Genomic DNA, 16,142 nt, shown 5'->3' with positions numbered 1-16,142 from the left:
AGGCACATTCCTGTCATTCCAAAGTTTCTTCAGGTACTCGTTCAGGGCAAAGAGTCGGCTAAAACGTTCCGAACCCCTTCGGTAGCGCGGGAGGGGGCAGAGATAATTATTATCTTCCCTGTGCTAACGAGGGTGTTACATTCTTTTTATTGTAGTCCTCCCTCAGATCGCCTAAAACAAAGGTCGTTAAAACCTATGTCAGTGACGATGGTGTCAATATTGGAGTAGTTGTCCAGAACCGTGGGCAGGAGAGAGTTGATGTCATGGACATGGGCTTCTGGGTGACAGCGGACCTTGGTCAGTCCACAGATCGTAGGCAGGCCAAAATCTCTCACCCACAATCATGGTGGTCGTGATGGAATCCGATGGGGAAGCTAAACTGTGGTGGCCGTGGGGAGGGTGCCACTGGGTGGCCTGTTGGATCCGTGCTGACTCCCGTGGCTGGTAGGTCCGTCTCAAGCGAGGCAAAGCTGTTTGATAGCTGGATCAGATCTTCTTGGCTAGATGAAGGGTGGCCAGACTGCCTCCCCAATCTTCTACGCCTTTAGCTTGTGCTCTTACTAAAACTAGCATCACAAGAGATCACCTTTTTCTATGAGCGCACCGGTTTATAATGCGTTATGAATGAATCCATAAGGCCTTTCATACCACTATTATAAGACTTGCTATAATCATTCATAATGGCTTATTTTAACTGCTTTTATAAATGCCTTATGGCATTTTAATCGCTCATTTTTCTTTTTCCATTTCAAAGTTGTGCCCTACTTAACACGCCCCTAGTAAAAGGTGTCTGAAAGGCTTGACTCTTGTGACAGACCGTTAAAATAAATGTGAATCCAGCGCAGACAAGATTTGCAGTTCTGTGTTCCGCTATTATAAGCTGACACTCTTCGGTGATAGTTAGCCCAACAGCTAAGGAGTTGGACCTGTGGCCAAAAGGTGGCCTAGTTTCGAATCCCAGGCCGGGTGGTGGACAAGGGGCGGAATTGATCTGGCAACTGGAGGACTGCTGGGTTCATATCCTTTGTGTACAACATACTCTCTCTATTCAGGGGTGCTGCACTGCAGCTTGACCCTGTGCTCGTCTCAACTGTATCTGTGATGTCTGCTGTCTGAGGGGGTGAGAATGGAGCAGAAGACACATTTCTGTTGTTCTCTATAACTAATGGACAATAAGTATGTATTGTATTGTTGTTGTATTGTTCCTGTGTGTGGTTTCTGTGGTTCCTATTGGCTGACACTCTTCTCTGTGTTTTCAGTCAGTGGTTCAGCGTGCTCAGCCAGGTGCACACCTCCACAGAGCAAGAGATCAGGGAGATGCACGACGAACAAGCCAACCCCCAGAATGCAGTGGTGAGTTCTACAGGAAGAAGAGGAGGATGAATGGAATAGAGTTCAATACGGGAGCTTTGGTTATACAGTATGTAAAGGGAAAGCTGGGTATACAGAATGCTGGAAGACAGTGTGAGCAGATCGGGGGATGGTTTTTGGGGGATGGGGTCAGTTTCAGAACAGGTATTTAGTATTTATTAGCTGTTGCTGAGGCAGCGGCTACTCTTCCTGGGGTCCAAACAGGAAACAACACAACAAATAATGTGTGTGTGTTTGTGTGTGAGCGCGTGTGTGTGTGAGCACGTGTGTGTGTGTGTGGACGTGTTTAATCAGAAGTCCCCACAAGAATAGTAAACAAACAAAAATATGACCAACTGGGGACATTTTGTTGGTCCCCACAAGGTCAAATGCTATTTCTAGGGGGTTTAGGGTTAAGGTTAGAAATTAGTGTTAGGGTTAGAATTAGGTTTAGAGTTAGGAGCTAGGGTTAGTTTTAGGGTTACGAGCTAGGGTTAGGGTTAGGGTTAAGGTTAGGTTTTCGGGTTAAGGTTTTTTAATTTTATTTATTTATTTATTTATTTTTTTCACCTTTATTTAACCAGGTAAGCCAGTTGAGAACAGGTTCTCATTTACAACTGCGACCTGGCCAAGATAAAGCAAAGTAGTGCAATAAAAACAACACAGAGTTACATATGGGGTAAAAAACATAAAGTCAGAAATACAACAGAAAATATATATACAGTGTGTGCAAATGTAGCAAGTTATGGAGGTAAGGCAATAAATAGGCTATAGTGCAGAATAATTACAATAGTATTAACACTGGAATGCTAGATGTGCAAGAGATTATGTGCAAATAGAGATACTGGGGTGCAAAAGAGCAAAATAAATAACAATATAGGGATGAGGTAGTTGGGTGGGCTAATTTCAGATGGGCTGTGTACAGGTGCAGTGATCGGTAAGGTGCTCTGACAACTGATGCTTAAAGTTATTGAGGGAGATAAGAGTCTCCAGCTTCAGAGATTTTTGCAATTCGTTCCAGTCATTGGCAGCAGAGAACTGGAAGGAATGGCGGCCAAAGGAGGTGTTGGCTTTGGGAATGACCAGTGAGATATACCTGCTGGAGCGCAGACTACGGGTGGGTGCTGCTATGGTGACCAATGAGCTAAGATAAGGCGGGGATTTGCCTAGCAGTGATTTATAGATGGCCTGGAGCCAGTGGGTTTGACGACGAACATGTAGTGAGGACCAGCCAACAAGAGCGTACAGGTCACAGTGGTGGGTAGTGTATGGGGCTTTGGAGACAAAACGGATGGCACTGTGATAGACTACATCCAATTTGCTGAGTAGAGTGTTGGAGGCTATTTTGTAAATTACATCGCCGAAGTCAAGGATCGGTAGGATAGTCAGTTTTACGAGGGCATGTTTGGCAGCATGAGTGAAGGAGGCTTTATTGCGAAATAGGAAGCCGATTCTAGATTTAACTTTGGATTGGAGATTCTTTATGTGAGTCTGGAAGTTGAGTTTACAGTCTAACCAGACACCTAGGTATTTGTAGTTGTCCACATACTCTAGGTCAGACCCGTCGAGAGTGGTGATTCTAGTCGGGTGGGCGGGTGCCAGCAGCGTTCGATTGAAAAGCATGCATTTAGTTTTACTAGTGTTTAAGAGCAGTTGGAGGCTACTGAAGGATTGTTGTATGGCATTGAAGCTCGTTTGGAGGTTTGTTAACACAGTGTCCAATGAAGGGCCAGATGTATACAAAATGGTGTCGTCTGCGTAGAGGTGGATCTGAGAGTCACCAGCAGCAAGAGCGACATCATTGATATACACGGAGAAAAGTGTCGGCCCAAGAATTGAACCCTGTGGCACCCCCATAGAGACTGCCATAGGTCCAGACGACAGGCCCTCCGATTTGACACACTGAACTCTATCTGAGAAGTAGTTGGTGAACCAGGCGAGGCAGTCATTTGAGAAACCAAGGCTATTTAGTCTGCCAATAAGAATGCGGTGGTTGACAGAGTCGAAAGCCTTGGCCAGGTCGATGAAGACGGCTGCACAGTACTGTCTATTATCAATCGCGGTTATAATATCGTTTAGGACCTTGAGCGTGGCTGAAGTGCACCCGTGACCAGCTCGGAAACCGGATTGCATAGCGGAGAAGGTACGGTGGTTTTCGAAAATGGTCGATGATCTGTTTGTTAACTTGGCTTTCGAATACTTTCGAAAGGCAGGGCAGGATGGATATAGGTCTGTAGCAGTTTGGATCTAGAGTGTCACCCCCCTTTGAAGAGGGGGATGACCGCGGCAGCTTTCCAATCTCTGGGGATCTCAGACGTTATGAAAGAGAGGTTGAACAGACTAGTAATAGGGGTAGCGACAATTTCGGCGGCTAGTTTTAGAAAGAAAGGGTCCAGATTGTCTAGCCCAGCTGATTTGTAGGGGTCCAGATTTTGCAGCGCTTTCAAAACATCAGCTGTCTGAATTTGTGTGAAGGAGAAGCGGGGGGCATGGGCAAGTTGCAGCAGAGGGTGAAGAGTTGGTGGCCGGGTTAGTGGTAGCCAGATGGAAAGCATGGCCAGCTGTAGCAAAATGCTTGTTGAAATTCTCGATTATTGTAGATTTATCGGTGGTGATAGTGTTTCCTAGCCTCAGTGCAGTGGGCAGCTGGGAGGAAGTGCTCTTATTCTCCATGGACTTTACAGTGTCCCAAAACTTTTTGGAGTTAGTGCTACAGGATGCAAATTTCTGTTTGAAAAAGTTAGCCTTTGCTTTCCTGACTGCTTGTGTATATTGGTTCCTAACTTCCCTGAAAAGTTGCATATCGCGGGGGCTATTTGATGCTAATGCTGTACGCCACAGGATGTTTTTGTGCTGGTCAAGGGCAGTCAAGTCTGAGGAGAACCAGGGGCTATATCGGTTCTTAGTTCTGTATTTTTGAATGGGGCATGTTTATTTAAGATTGAGAGGAAATTACTTTTAAGGAACAACCAGGCATCCTCTACTGACGGAATGAGATCTATATCCATCCAGGATACCTGGGCCAGGTCAATTAGGAAGGCCTCCTCGCTAAAGTGTTTTAGGGAGCGTTTGACAGTGATGAGGGGTGGTCGTTTGACCGCGGACCCGTTACGGACGCAGGCAATAAGGCAGTGATCGCTGAGATCCTGGTTGAAGACAGCTGAGGTGTATTTAGAGGGTATGTTAGTCAGGATGATATCTATGAGGGTACCCATGTTTACGGATTTAGGGTTGTACCTGGTAGGTTCGTTGATAATTTGCGTGAGGTTGAGGGCATCTAGCTTGGATTGTAGGATGGCTGGGGTATTAAGCATATCCCAATTTAGGTCACCAAGCAGTACAAACTCTGAGGATAAATGGGGGGCAATCAATTCACATATGGTGTCCAGGGCACAGCTGGGGGCTGAGGGGGGTCTGTAGCAAGCGGCAACAGTGAGAGACTTATTTCTGGAAAGGTGGATTTTTAGAAGTAGAAGCTCAAACTGTTTGGGCACAGACCTGGATAGTATGATAGAGCTCTGCAGGCTATCTCTACAGTAGATTGCAACTCCACCCCCTTTGGCAGTTCTATCTAGACGGAAAATGTTATAGTTGGGGATGGAAATTTCAGAATTTTTGGTGGCCTTCCTGAGCCAGGATTCAGACACTGCTAGAACATCAGGGTTGGCAGAGTGTGCTAACGCAGTGAATAACTCAAACTTAGGAAGTAGACTTCTGATATTTATGTGCAAGAAACCAAGACTTTTGCGATTACAGAAGTCATCAAATGATAGCGCCTGGGGAGTAGGAGTGATACTGAGGGCTGCAGGGCCTGGGTTAGCCTCTACATCACCAGAGGAACAGAGGAGGACTAGAATAAGGATACGGCTAAAGGCTTTAAGAACTGGTCTTCTAGTGCGTTGGGTACATAGAATAAAGGGGGCAGATTTCCGGGTGTTATAGAAAAGATTCAGGGCATTATGTACAGACAAGGATATGGAAGGATATGAGTAAAGTGGAGGTAAACCTAAGCGTTGGGTAACAATGAAAGAGATAGCATCGCTGGAGGCATCAATTGAGTCGGTCTCCGCGTGTATTGGGGAGGGGCAAAGGAGCTATCTAAGGCAGGTTTAGCTAGGCTGGGGGGTCTACAGTGATATAGTACAATTAGAAATAACCGAAACAACAGTAAACTAACCATGTTTGGGCTGAGGCTAAACATAAACAGGATGTAGTACCGTAAAAAGGAACAGTCCAGCAGATATCAGCTGTATAGCTGAGTTATCATAAGGTCCGGTGGTGAAGTACTAGTGACTAAGAGGCCACGGCTAGCGTGTGCTAGCGGGCCAGGGCTAGCAGATGGATGGAATCTTCTTGGTTAACGTCGTAACCACATCAGACGATTTCGTCGGCAGACCAGTCGTGTAGGATCGGCGGGGCTCCGTGTCAACACTAGGTGGTCCCGTCCGGTTGACAGAGAGGTAGATAGCCGGGAGATGGGCCTAGCTCAGGATGATTAGCCAGACCAGGTTAGGGTTAAGGTTAAGGTTAGGGTTAAGGTTAAGGTTAGGGTTAGGGTAAGGGTAAGGATACGGGTTAGGTTTAGGGTTAGGGTTAGGGGTTAGGGAAAATAGGATTTTGAATGGGACTGAATTGTGTGTCCCCACAAGGTTAGTTGTGCATGTGCGTGTGTGTGTGTGCATTTGTGTGTGTGTGTGTGGATGTGGATGTGGGGGAAAAATGAAATCATAGGGAGTTGGAAGATGGTCAAACTCACATCAGAACCCTTATCTTTTGTGTAAAGTGAGGTTGTGCTCTGACTGGTAGTTGAAGGACATCTATTCTCTCTCTTACAAGGGCTCTCTCTCTCTCCTCAGGGAACCCTCGATGTTGGCTTGATCGATTCAGTCTGTGCGTCAGACAACCCTGAACGGTAAGCTTCAGACAAATCTCCACATTCACCACAATCTCAGATTCATCTTGCACCTACAGTGGGGTCAAAAATTATTGACACCCTTGATAAAGATGAGGAAAAATGACTGTATAAAATAAATAGTTCAAATACTGAGCTATATTGTATGAAAAAAAAGAGAAAGAGATTTTGTTTAACAAGTAATACTTTTTTTCTCAAAAAGATAGGGGTCAAAATTATTGACAGCCCAGTTTTCAATACCTTTCAATACCTCACCTTGCGAGGATTACGGCACTGAGCCTTTTTCTATACTGAACAAAAATATAAACGCAACATGTAAAGTGTTGGTCCCATGTTTCATGAGCTGAAATAAAAGATCCCATCAATTTTCCATACTCATAAAAAGCTTATTTCTCTCAAATTTTGTGCTCACATTTGTTTACATCCTTGTTAGTGAGCATTTCTCCTTTGCCAAGATAATCCATCCACCTGACAGCTGTGGCATATCAAGAAGCTGATTAAACAGCATGATCATTACACAGGTGCACCTTGTGCTGGGGACAATGAAAGGCCACTCTAAAATGTGAAGTTTTGCCACGCAACACAATGCCACAGATGTCTCAAGTTTTTAGCGTGCAATTGGCATGCTGACAGCAGGAATGTCCACCAGAGCTGTTGCCAGATAATTTAATGTATATTTTTCTACCATAATTTTTCTACAACATCGCTTTAGAGAATTTGGCAATACGTCCAACCGGCCTCATAACCGCAGACCAAGTGTAACCTCGCCAGCCCAGGACCTCCACATCCAGCTTCTTCACCTGCGGGATCGTCTGAGACCAGCCACCCGGACAGCTGATGAAACTGTGTGTTTGCACAACCGAAGAATGTCTGCACAAACTGTCAGAAACCGTCTCAGGGAAACTCATTTGCGTGCTCATCGTCCTCACCAGGGTCTTGACCTGAATGCAGTTCGGCGTTGTACCCGACTTCAGTGGGCAAATGCTCACCTTCGATGGCCACTGGCACGCTGGAGAAGTGTGCTCTTCACGGATGAATCCCGGTTTCAACTGTATCGGGCAGATGGCCGACAGCGTATATGGCATTGTGTGGGCGAGTGGTTTGCTGATGTCAATATTGTGAACAGAGGGTTCCATGGTGACGGTGGGGTTATGGTATGGGCTACGGACAACAAACCCAATTGCATTTTATCTATGGCAATTTTAATGCTCCGTGACAAGATCCTGAGGCCCATTTGTCGTGCCATTCATCCGCCGCCATCACCTCATGTTTCAGGATGATAATGCATGGCCACATGTCACAAGGATCTGTAGACAATTCCTGGAAGCTGAAAATGTCCCAGTTCTTCCATGGCCTGCATACTTACTAGACATGTTACCCCTTGATCATGTTTGGGATGTTCTGGATCAACTTGTAGGACAGCGTGTTCCAGTTCCCGCCATTCCACAGGCCACAATCAACAGCCTGATCAACTCTATGCGAAGGAAATGCATGAGGTAAATGGTGGTCACACCAGATACTGACTGGTTTTCTTATCCCACGCCCCTACCTATTTTTTAAGGTTTCTGTGACCAACAGATGCAAATCTGTATTCCCAGTCATGTGAAATCCATAGATTAGGGCCTAATTTATTTATTTAAATTGACTGATTTCTTTATGTGAACTGTAACTCAGTAAAATCTTTGAAATTGTTGCATGTTGCGTTTATATTTTTTTCAATGTAAAATGTTTTATGAGTTGGAGAACACATTGGTAGGGATCTTAGACCATTCCTCCATACAGAATCCTTCCAGATTCTTGATATCCTTCGACTGCCCTCTTCAATTCAAACCACAGGTTTTCAATGGGTTTCAAGTTTGGAGACTGAGACGGCCATTGCAAAATGTTGCTTTTGTGACCAATTAACCAGTTCTTTGTGGATTTTGATTTGTGCTTAGGGTTATTGTCTTGCTGGAAGATCCAACTTTCAGCCTCCTGGCAGAGGCAACCAGCTTTTTGGCTAAAATGTCCTGGCACTGGGTAAAGTTCATGATGCTGTTGACAAGGGCCCCAGGACCATGGAAGCAAAATAGCCCCATAACATCAAAGATCCACCACCATATTTTACAGTAAGTATGAGGTACTTTTCTGCTACTGCATTCTCATTTTGATGGCAAACCCACCACTGGTGTGCATGGCCAAATAGCTTTCTTTTCATGTCATCTGACCATAGCACTGGTTCCGATCCAAGTGCTAATGCTGTTTAGCATACTCCAGGCGTTTACATTTGTTGGATGACATGAAAAATAGAGCTCTTTGGCCACGCACAACAGTGGTGGGTTTTGCGTCTACATAAGGATGCATACGCAGAAAAGAAACCCATACTGACTGTAAAATATGGTGGTGGATATTTTATATTATGGGGCTATTTTGCTTCCCCTGGTCCTGGGCCCCTTGTTAAGGTCAACGGCATCATGAACTTTACCCAGTACCAGGACATTTTAGCCAAAAACCTGGTTGCTTCTGCCAGGAGGCTGAAACTTGGCCACAAGTGGATCTTCTAGCAAGATAATAACCCCAAGCACACATCCAAATCCACAAATAACTGGTTAATTGACCACAAAATGAACATTTTGCAATGGCCATCTCAACCTGTGGTTTGAATTGAAGAGGGCAGTCCATAAGCGCAGACAAAGGATATCAAGGATCTGGAAGGATTCTGTATGGAGGAATGGTCTATGATCCCTCCCAATGTGTTTTCCAATCTCATAAAACATTTTAGAAAAAGGCTCAGTGCCGTTAACCTCGCAAAGTGAGTTATTGAACGGTATTGAAAACAGGGGTGTCAATAATTTTGATCTCTATCTTTTTGAGAAATAAGTATTACTTGTTAAACAAAATATTTTTCTCTGAGCAATTGTATTAGTATAAAATAATATAATTTCGCAAATGTTTTAAGCATACAGTATAGCTCAGGATTTTAGTTATTTATTTTATACAGTTATTTTTGCTAATCTTTATCTAGTGTGTCAATAATTTCGGACCCCACTGTATATCGCTTAATTCCTGAAAGTCATTGTCAACTATTATCCTTTAAATGTGGGGAAAATAAAGTAATTCTATTTTATTATATTCTGTTCTATTCTATTATTTTCCATTCTCTACTATTCTGGTTATAACATCTACAGAAAAGACAAATGCCAATTGTGGAGGTGTTGCTGTTTATAGAACCACATAGAACCACATTCCTGTAAAGCTTAGAAAGGATCTCATGTTAAATACTGTTGAAGTAATATGGCTACAGGTTCATCTGCCTCACCTAAAGCCCATTCTTGTGGGAAGCTGCTATAGACCACCAAATGCTAACAGTCAGTATCTGGATAACATGTGTGAAATGTTGATAATGTATGTGATATCAACAGAGAGGTATATTTTCTGGGTGATTTAAATATTGATTGTCTTTCATCAAGCTGCACAGTCAATAAAAAGCTTCAAACTGTAACCAGTGCCTGCAACCTGGTCCAGGTTATCAGTCAACCTACCAGGATGGTTACAAACAGCACAGGAACAAAATCATCAACATGTATTGATCACATCTTTACTAATGTTGCAGACATTTGCTTTAAAGCAGTATCCAAATCCATCGGATGTAGTGATCACAATATAGTAGCCATATCTAGGAAAACCAAAGTTCCAAAAGCTGGGCCTAATATAAGATGTCGTACAATAAGTTTTGTAGTGATTCCTATGTTGTTGATGTAAATAATATTTGTTGGTCTGTGGTGTGTAATGAGTAGCAATCAGACGCTGCACTTTACATATTTATGAAATTGTTTATTCCAGTTACTAATGCACACACTAAGAAAATGACTGGAAAAACTGTTAAATCCCCATGGATTGATGAGGAATTGAAAAATTGTATGGTTGAGAGGGATGAGGCAAAGGGAATGGCAAATAAGTCTGGCTGCACAACCGATTGGCAAACGTACTGCAAATTGAGAAATCATGTGACTAAACTGAATAAAAAGATAAGGAAACTATACTATGAATCAAAGATAAATGATACAGTGGCTTGAGAAAGTATTCACCCCCCTTGGCATTTTTCCTATTTTGTTGCCTTACAACCTGGAATTAAAATTGATTTTGGGGGTTTGTATCATTTGATTTACACAACATGCCTACCACGTTGAAGATGCAAAATATTTTTTATTGTGAAACAAACAAGAAATAAGACAAAAAAACAGAAAACTTGAGCGTGCATAACTATTCACCCCCACCCCAAAGTCAATACTTTGTAGAGCCACCTTTTGCAGCAATTACAACTGCAAGTCTCTTGGGGTATGTTTCTATAAGCTTGGCACATCTAGCCACTGGGATTTTTGCCCAATCTTCAAAGCAAAACTGCTCCAGCTCCTTAAAGTTGGATGGGTTCCGCTGGTGTACAGCAATCTTTAAGTCATACCACAGATTCTCAATTGGATTGAGGTCTGGGCTTTGACTAGGCCATTCCAAGACATTTAAATGTTTCCCCTTAAACCACTCAAGTGTTGCTTTAGGATCATTGTCCTGCTGGAAGGTAAACCTCCGTCCCAGTCTCAAATCTCTGGAAGACTGAAACAGGTTTCCCTCAAGAATTTTCCTGTATTTAGCGCCATCCATCATTCCTTCAATTCTGACCAGTTTCCCAGTCCCTGCTGATGAAAAACATCCCCACAGCATGATGCTGCCATCACCATGCTTCACTGTGGGGATGGTGTTCTCGGGGTGATAAGATGTGTTGGGTTTGCGCCAGACATAGCTTTTTCCTTGATGGCCAAAAAGCTCAATTTTAGTCTCATCTGACCAGAGTACCTTCTTCCATATGTTTGGGGAGTCTCCCACATGCCTTTTGGCGAACACCAAACGTGTTTGCTTCTTTTTTTCTTGAAGCAATGGCTTTTTTCTGGCCACTCTTCCGTAAAGCCCAGCTCTGTGGAGTGTACGGCTTAAAATGGTCCTATGGACAGATACTCCAATCTCCGCTGTGGAGCTTTGCAGCTCCTTCAGGGTTATCTTTGGTCTCTTTGTTGCCTCTCTGAATGACAGTAAAAAGCTTTGGAGCACATTAAATGACATTTTGGGCAAAAGGGCAAACTTTGCTTTGCTTTATCTTGGCCAGGTCGCAGTTGTAAATGAGAACTTGTTCTCAACTTGCTTACCTGGTTAAATAAAGGTGAAATAAATAAATAAATAAAAACAAAACCCACAGATATTGCCAATTACTTTCATGATTTTTTCATTGGCAAGATTAGCAAACTTTGGCATGACATGCCAGCAACAAACGCTGACACTACACATCCAATTATAACTGACCAAATTATGAAAGACAAGCATTGTAATTTTTAATTCCGTAAAGTGAGTGTGGAAGAGGTGAAAAAAGTATTGTTGTCTATCAACTATGACAAGCCACTGGGGTCTGACAACTTGGATGGAAAATTACTGAGGATAATTGCAGACGATATTGCCACTCCTATTTGCCATATCTTCAATCTAAGCTTACTAGAAAGTGTGTGCCCTCATGCCTTGAGGGAAGCAAAAGTCATTCCGCTACCCAAGAATAGTAAAGCTTCCTTTACTGGCTCAAATACCTGACCAATCAGCCTGTTACCAACCCTTAGTATAGTAAACTATTGAAGTCTTACTTTTGTTAGACTTCAATGTGGCTTTTGATATTATCGATCATAGTCTGCTGATGGAAAAACATATGTGTTATGGTTTTACACCCCCTGCTATATTGTGGATAAAGAGTTACCTGTCTAACAGAACACAGAGGGGTGTTAAGGTCTATATATGCGGATGACTCAACACTATACACGTTAACTACTACAGTGAGTGAAATCACTGCAACACTTAACAAAGAGCTGCAGTTAGTTTCAGAATGGGTGGCAAGGAATAAGTTAGTCCTAAATATTTTTAAAACGAAAAGCATTGTATTTGGGGCAAATCATTCACTTATCCCTAAACCTCAACTAAGTCTTGTAATAAATAATGTGGAAATTAAGAATGTTGAGGTGACTAAACTGCTTGTAGTAAGCCTGGATTGTAAACTGTCATGGTCAAAACATGTTGATACAACAGTAGCTAAGATGGGGAGAAGTCTGTCCATAATAAAGCGCTGCTCTGCCTTTTTAACAACACTATCAACAAGGCAGGTCCTACAGGCCCTAGTTTTGTCGCACGTGGACTACTGTTGGCTCAGAACAGGGCAGCACGGCTGGCCCTTAAATGTACACGGAGAGCTAACATTAATAATATGCATGTAAATCTCTCATGGCTCAATGTGGAGAAGAGATTGACTTCATCACTACTTGTTTTTGTAAGAAGTGTTGATGTGCTGAATGCACCGAGGTGTCTGTTTAAACTACTAGCACACAGCTCGGACACCCATACATACCCCACAAGACATGCCACCAGAGGTCTCTTCACAGTCCCCAAGTCAAGAACAGACTATTGGAGGTGAACAGTACTACATAGAGCAATGGCTACATGGAACTCTATTCCACATCAGGTAACTGATGCAAGCAGTAGAATCAGATTTAAAAAGCAGATAAAAATAAACCTTATGGAACAGCGGGGACTGCAAAGAGACACACACAGGCACTGACACACATAGACATGATAAGACACACACTCTACACACACATACACATGGATTTTGTATTGTAGATATGTGGTAGTAGAGTAGTGGCCCGAGGGAACACACTTAATGTGTTGTGAAAAGTGTTATTAAATGTAATGTCATGTAATATTTTAAATTGCATATAACTAACTGCCTTAATGTTGCTGGACCCCAGGAAGAGTAGCTGCTGCCTTGACAGCAGCTAATGGGGATTCCTTAATAAATACAAATACAAAGACACATTAAAATAAACATAGTTGAACTAAATCTACAACTCCACTCCTCTCCCTTCCCAGGCCCAACTCATTTGTGATGATCACAGCTAACAGGGTGTTACACTGCAATGCCGACACTCCTGAAGAGATGCACCACTGGATAACGTTGCTACAACGTTCCAAAGGAGACGCACGTGTGGAGGGACAGGAGTTCATCATCAGAGGTCCGACATTATGTTATTATATTATGTTACAGCATTTCAGATCAGATTGTTATATTATATTATGCTACAACTTTAGAGATACATTTCGGTTGATATTTGATTTTGATTGAGTTGTAAAACGGTCCAAATATCTCCCTCGTTAGGCTGGCTCCACAAGGAGATGAAGAACAGCAGCAGAGCCTCTCTGAAGCTGAAGAAGCGCTGGTTCCTACTCACCCACAACTCCCTGGACTACTATAAAAGCTCGGAGCGCAACGCCCTCAAGCTGGGCACCCTGGTGCTCAACAGCCTGTGCTCAGTGGTGCAGCCTGACGAGAAGGTCTTCAAGGAGACAGGTTAGAACTGGATTAGCTACATATACCTTTTTCACACTACTGAGCTGAGCCGAGCTGTATTGCACTTTGCTGGCTTGGTTACCCATCCACGTGATAGCCTTTTCACACTACTGAGTTGAGCCAAGCTGTATTTTACTGTGCTGGCCTGGTTTCACACGCACCTGATAAAGTTTTCACACTACGAGCTAAGCCGAGCTGTATTGTACTTTTCTGGCTTGGTTACACGTCCAGGTGATACCCTTTTCACACTACTGAGCTGAGCCAAGTCAAGCCAAGCTGTACGGTGCTGGCTTAGTTACGCATTTCATCATAGTTGTGCGAACCTTGCTAGAAAGGACTATGTGAAAAGAGAATATCCGAGCCAGGACAGTACGATTCGGGGAAGAATGTGTGAAAGATAGCTTAATGAAACTGGTAAGGGATGGTTGGGTGGTAATACAATGGGTGCGTCTGTAGGAACACAAGGTGAGAGGAGTGTAACCTTTGACCAATTTATTTTAAACAGGTATGTCTTCTTGGTCTTGATCTTTTAGGCTTCGATGTTGGTAAAGGAAGATGGTATGGATGTAAGGATGAAAGTTGGATGTATGGATGGTTTCTAGGAAATAAAACATATAAAGAATGCATATCTGATTCAGTACAACAATATAAGGATAAGTAGATACTCAAGAACAAAGGACTGTATACGAGGATAAGGCTAATGGCTAACAAACTAGGCAGTGGTTGGTAAAATGGTGGTTTCCTGTTCTACCTGATAATTAATTGCACACACCTGGTGTCCCATGTCTAATCAGTCCCTGATTAGAGGGGAACAATGAAAAATGCAGTGGAACTGGCTTCGAGGTCCAGAGTTGAGTTTGAGGGCTCTAAACCACATCAGATAAATATGTAAAAGGAAAGAGGACAAACTTAATCAATAACGCATCCAGGTGAAACTGGAAATAAACTATAAACTATCACAAAACTATAAACTATAAACTATCACAAAACACTTCTCTCAGTCCATGAGGTAGCCACACTGATTAGGATACAGGTGTGCTGAGGGAGGAAGTCCCGTCCCTGCAGGGCCTTTTTCTTCTGGGTTTTGTTTGTTTTGTTTGTTTTATTTTATTTTGTATAAAAAATGCTTGGAGAGTCTGGAAGTGGGTGGGAATTTTCTAAAATGAGAGTGAAAGTGTGAAAACACAATGATATGTCGTAATAGCTCAATTGGTAGAGCATGGCGCTTGTAACACCAGGGTAGTGGGTTCGATCCCCGGGACCACCCATACGTAAAAATGTATGCACACATGACTGTAAGTCGCTTTGGATAAAAGCGTCTGCTAAATGGCTTATTATTATTATTATTATATGTAGTCATGGAAATGCTGCTATTATCTCATACTAACAAGATCACTGTAGAAAAGGCCTTCATATTTAGATTTCCCTATGCACCCCTAGTTTGTCCCTTTTAGTTAGAATAACCGACAGCTCATCAGTCGAATCACCCCTAACTTTCTGTCCAATCAGAGATGTTCTTTTTAACCTGCTCGTTTCAGGTCCCGCCTCCAGTCAGTGAGTTTTTACATTTTTACATTTTTAGTCATTTAGCAGACGCTCTTATCCAGAGCGACTTACAGTTAGTAATAATAATAATAATAATAATAAGTGAATACATATTTTTTTATACTGGCCCCCCGTGGGAATCGAACCCACAACCCTGGCATTGCAAACGCCATGCTCTATCAACTGAGCTACATCCCTGCCGGCCATTCCCTCCCCTACTCTGGACGACGCTGGGCCAATTGTGCGCCGCCCATGAGTCTCCCGGTCGCGGCCGGCTGCGACAGAGCCTGGATTCGAACCAGGATCTCTAGTGGCACAGTTAGCACTGCGATGCAGTGCCTTAGACCACTGCGCCACTTGCGGTGAAGACAGATAATTGACAGTTTGTGAGTTCGCCACAGAAGTAACAAGAAAACAAGTTGCAGCATGGTTAACTGTATTTGTGCGTGCATCTAAAAGCAGTGTAGTGGTGCCTGGAGAAGTGGGTATACTCAAACGGCCCACCCGGTGAAGAAAAGTTTCCCTGTGTGAAAGATTCTATGAGAAACAATGACACACTGTGAATTACCTAAAATGATAAATCCCATATTGGTCTTTCACAGTCAGACCAACCCAAGCTGTACTGTACAAGTAGGATAATAGTAGGCCTACTATTGAAACAGATAAATTAGGCTGTCAACTGAGTCAGAAATTCACAGGTTTCAGATCCTTTCCCTTTTTTTCAGGTTTTTGCTCTTGAAGTCACACTTTTTTAAATAGTAAAACAACAAAATTGGATGTAAGTCCATAACAATGCTTAAACCACATCAGGAGACCACTGAGAAAAAAAGAAATTCTGATTTCTTTAATGTAGTTAGCCTTTAATTCAAGTGTACAGGCACCTAGCACTGTTGTTTGGTTAAAGGTGTTTCTGTAGCACATGAG

At 43.0% G+C, this 16,142-nt stretch overlaps 1 protein-coding gene across 1 annotated transcript in view; it reads left to right on the top strand.

Moving 5' to 3' along the window:
* Nucleotides 1-16,142, top strand: part of myo10 (myosin X) — a 326,310-nt gene that overhangs the window by 293,733 nt on the left and 16,435 nt on the right. The window contains exons 29-32 of the mRNA XM_045206170.1: nt 1,260-1,353; nt 6,207-6,262; nt 13,196-13,338; nt 13,482-13,673. Of these exons, the coding sequence (XP_045062105.1) occupies nt 1,260-1,353; nt 6,207-6,262; nt 13,196-13,338; nt 13,482-13,673 (485 nt within the window). The remainder of the gene's footprint in view (nt 1-1,259; nt 1,354-6,206; nt 6,263-13,195; nt 13,339-13,481; nt 13,674-16,142) is intronic.

This window comes from Coregonus clupeaformis, chromosome 21 (genome assembly GCF_020615455.1).
Source record: "Coregonus clupeaformis isolate EN_2021a chromosome 21, ASM2061545v1, whole genome shotgun sequence".
NCBI classification, from domain to species: Eukaryota; Metazoa; Chordata; class Actinopteri; order Salmoniformes; family Salmonidae; genus Coregonus; species Coregonus clupeaformis.
The sequence above is the reverse complement of the archived record's forward strand: the minus strand, read 5'-3'. Positions and strand labels throughout refer to the sequence as shown.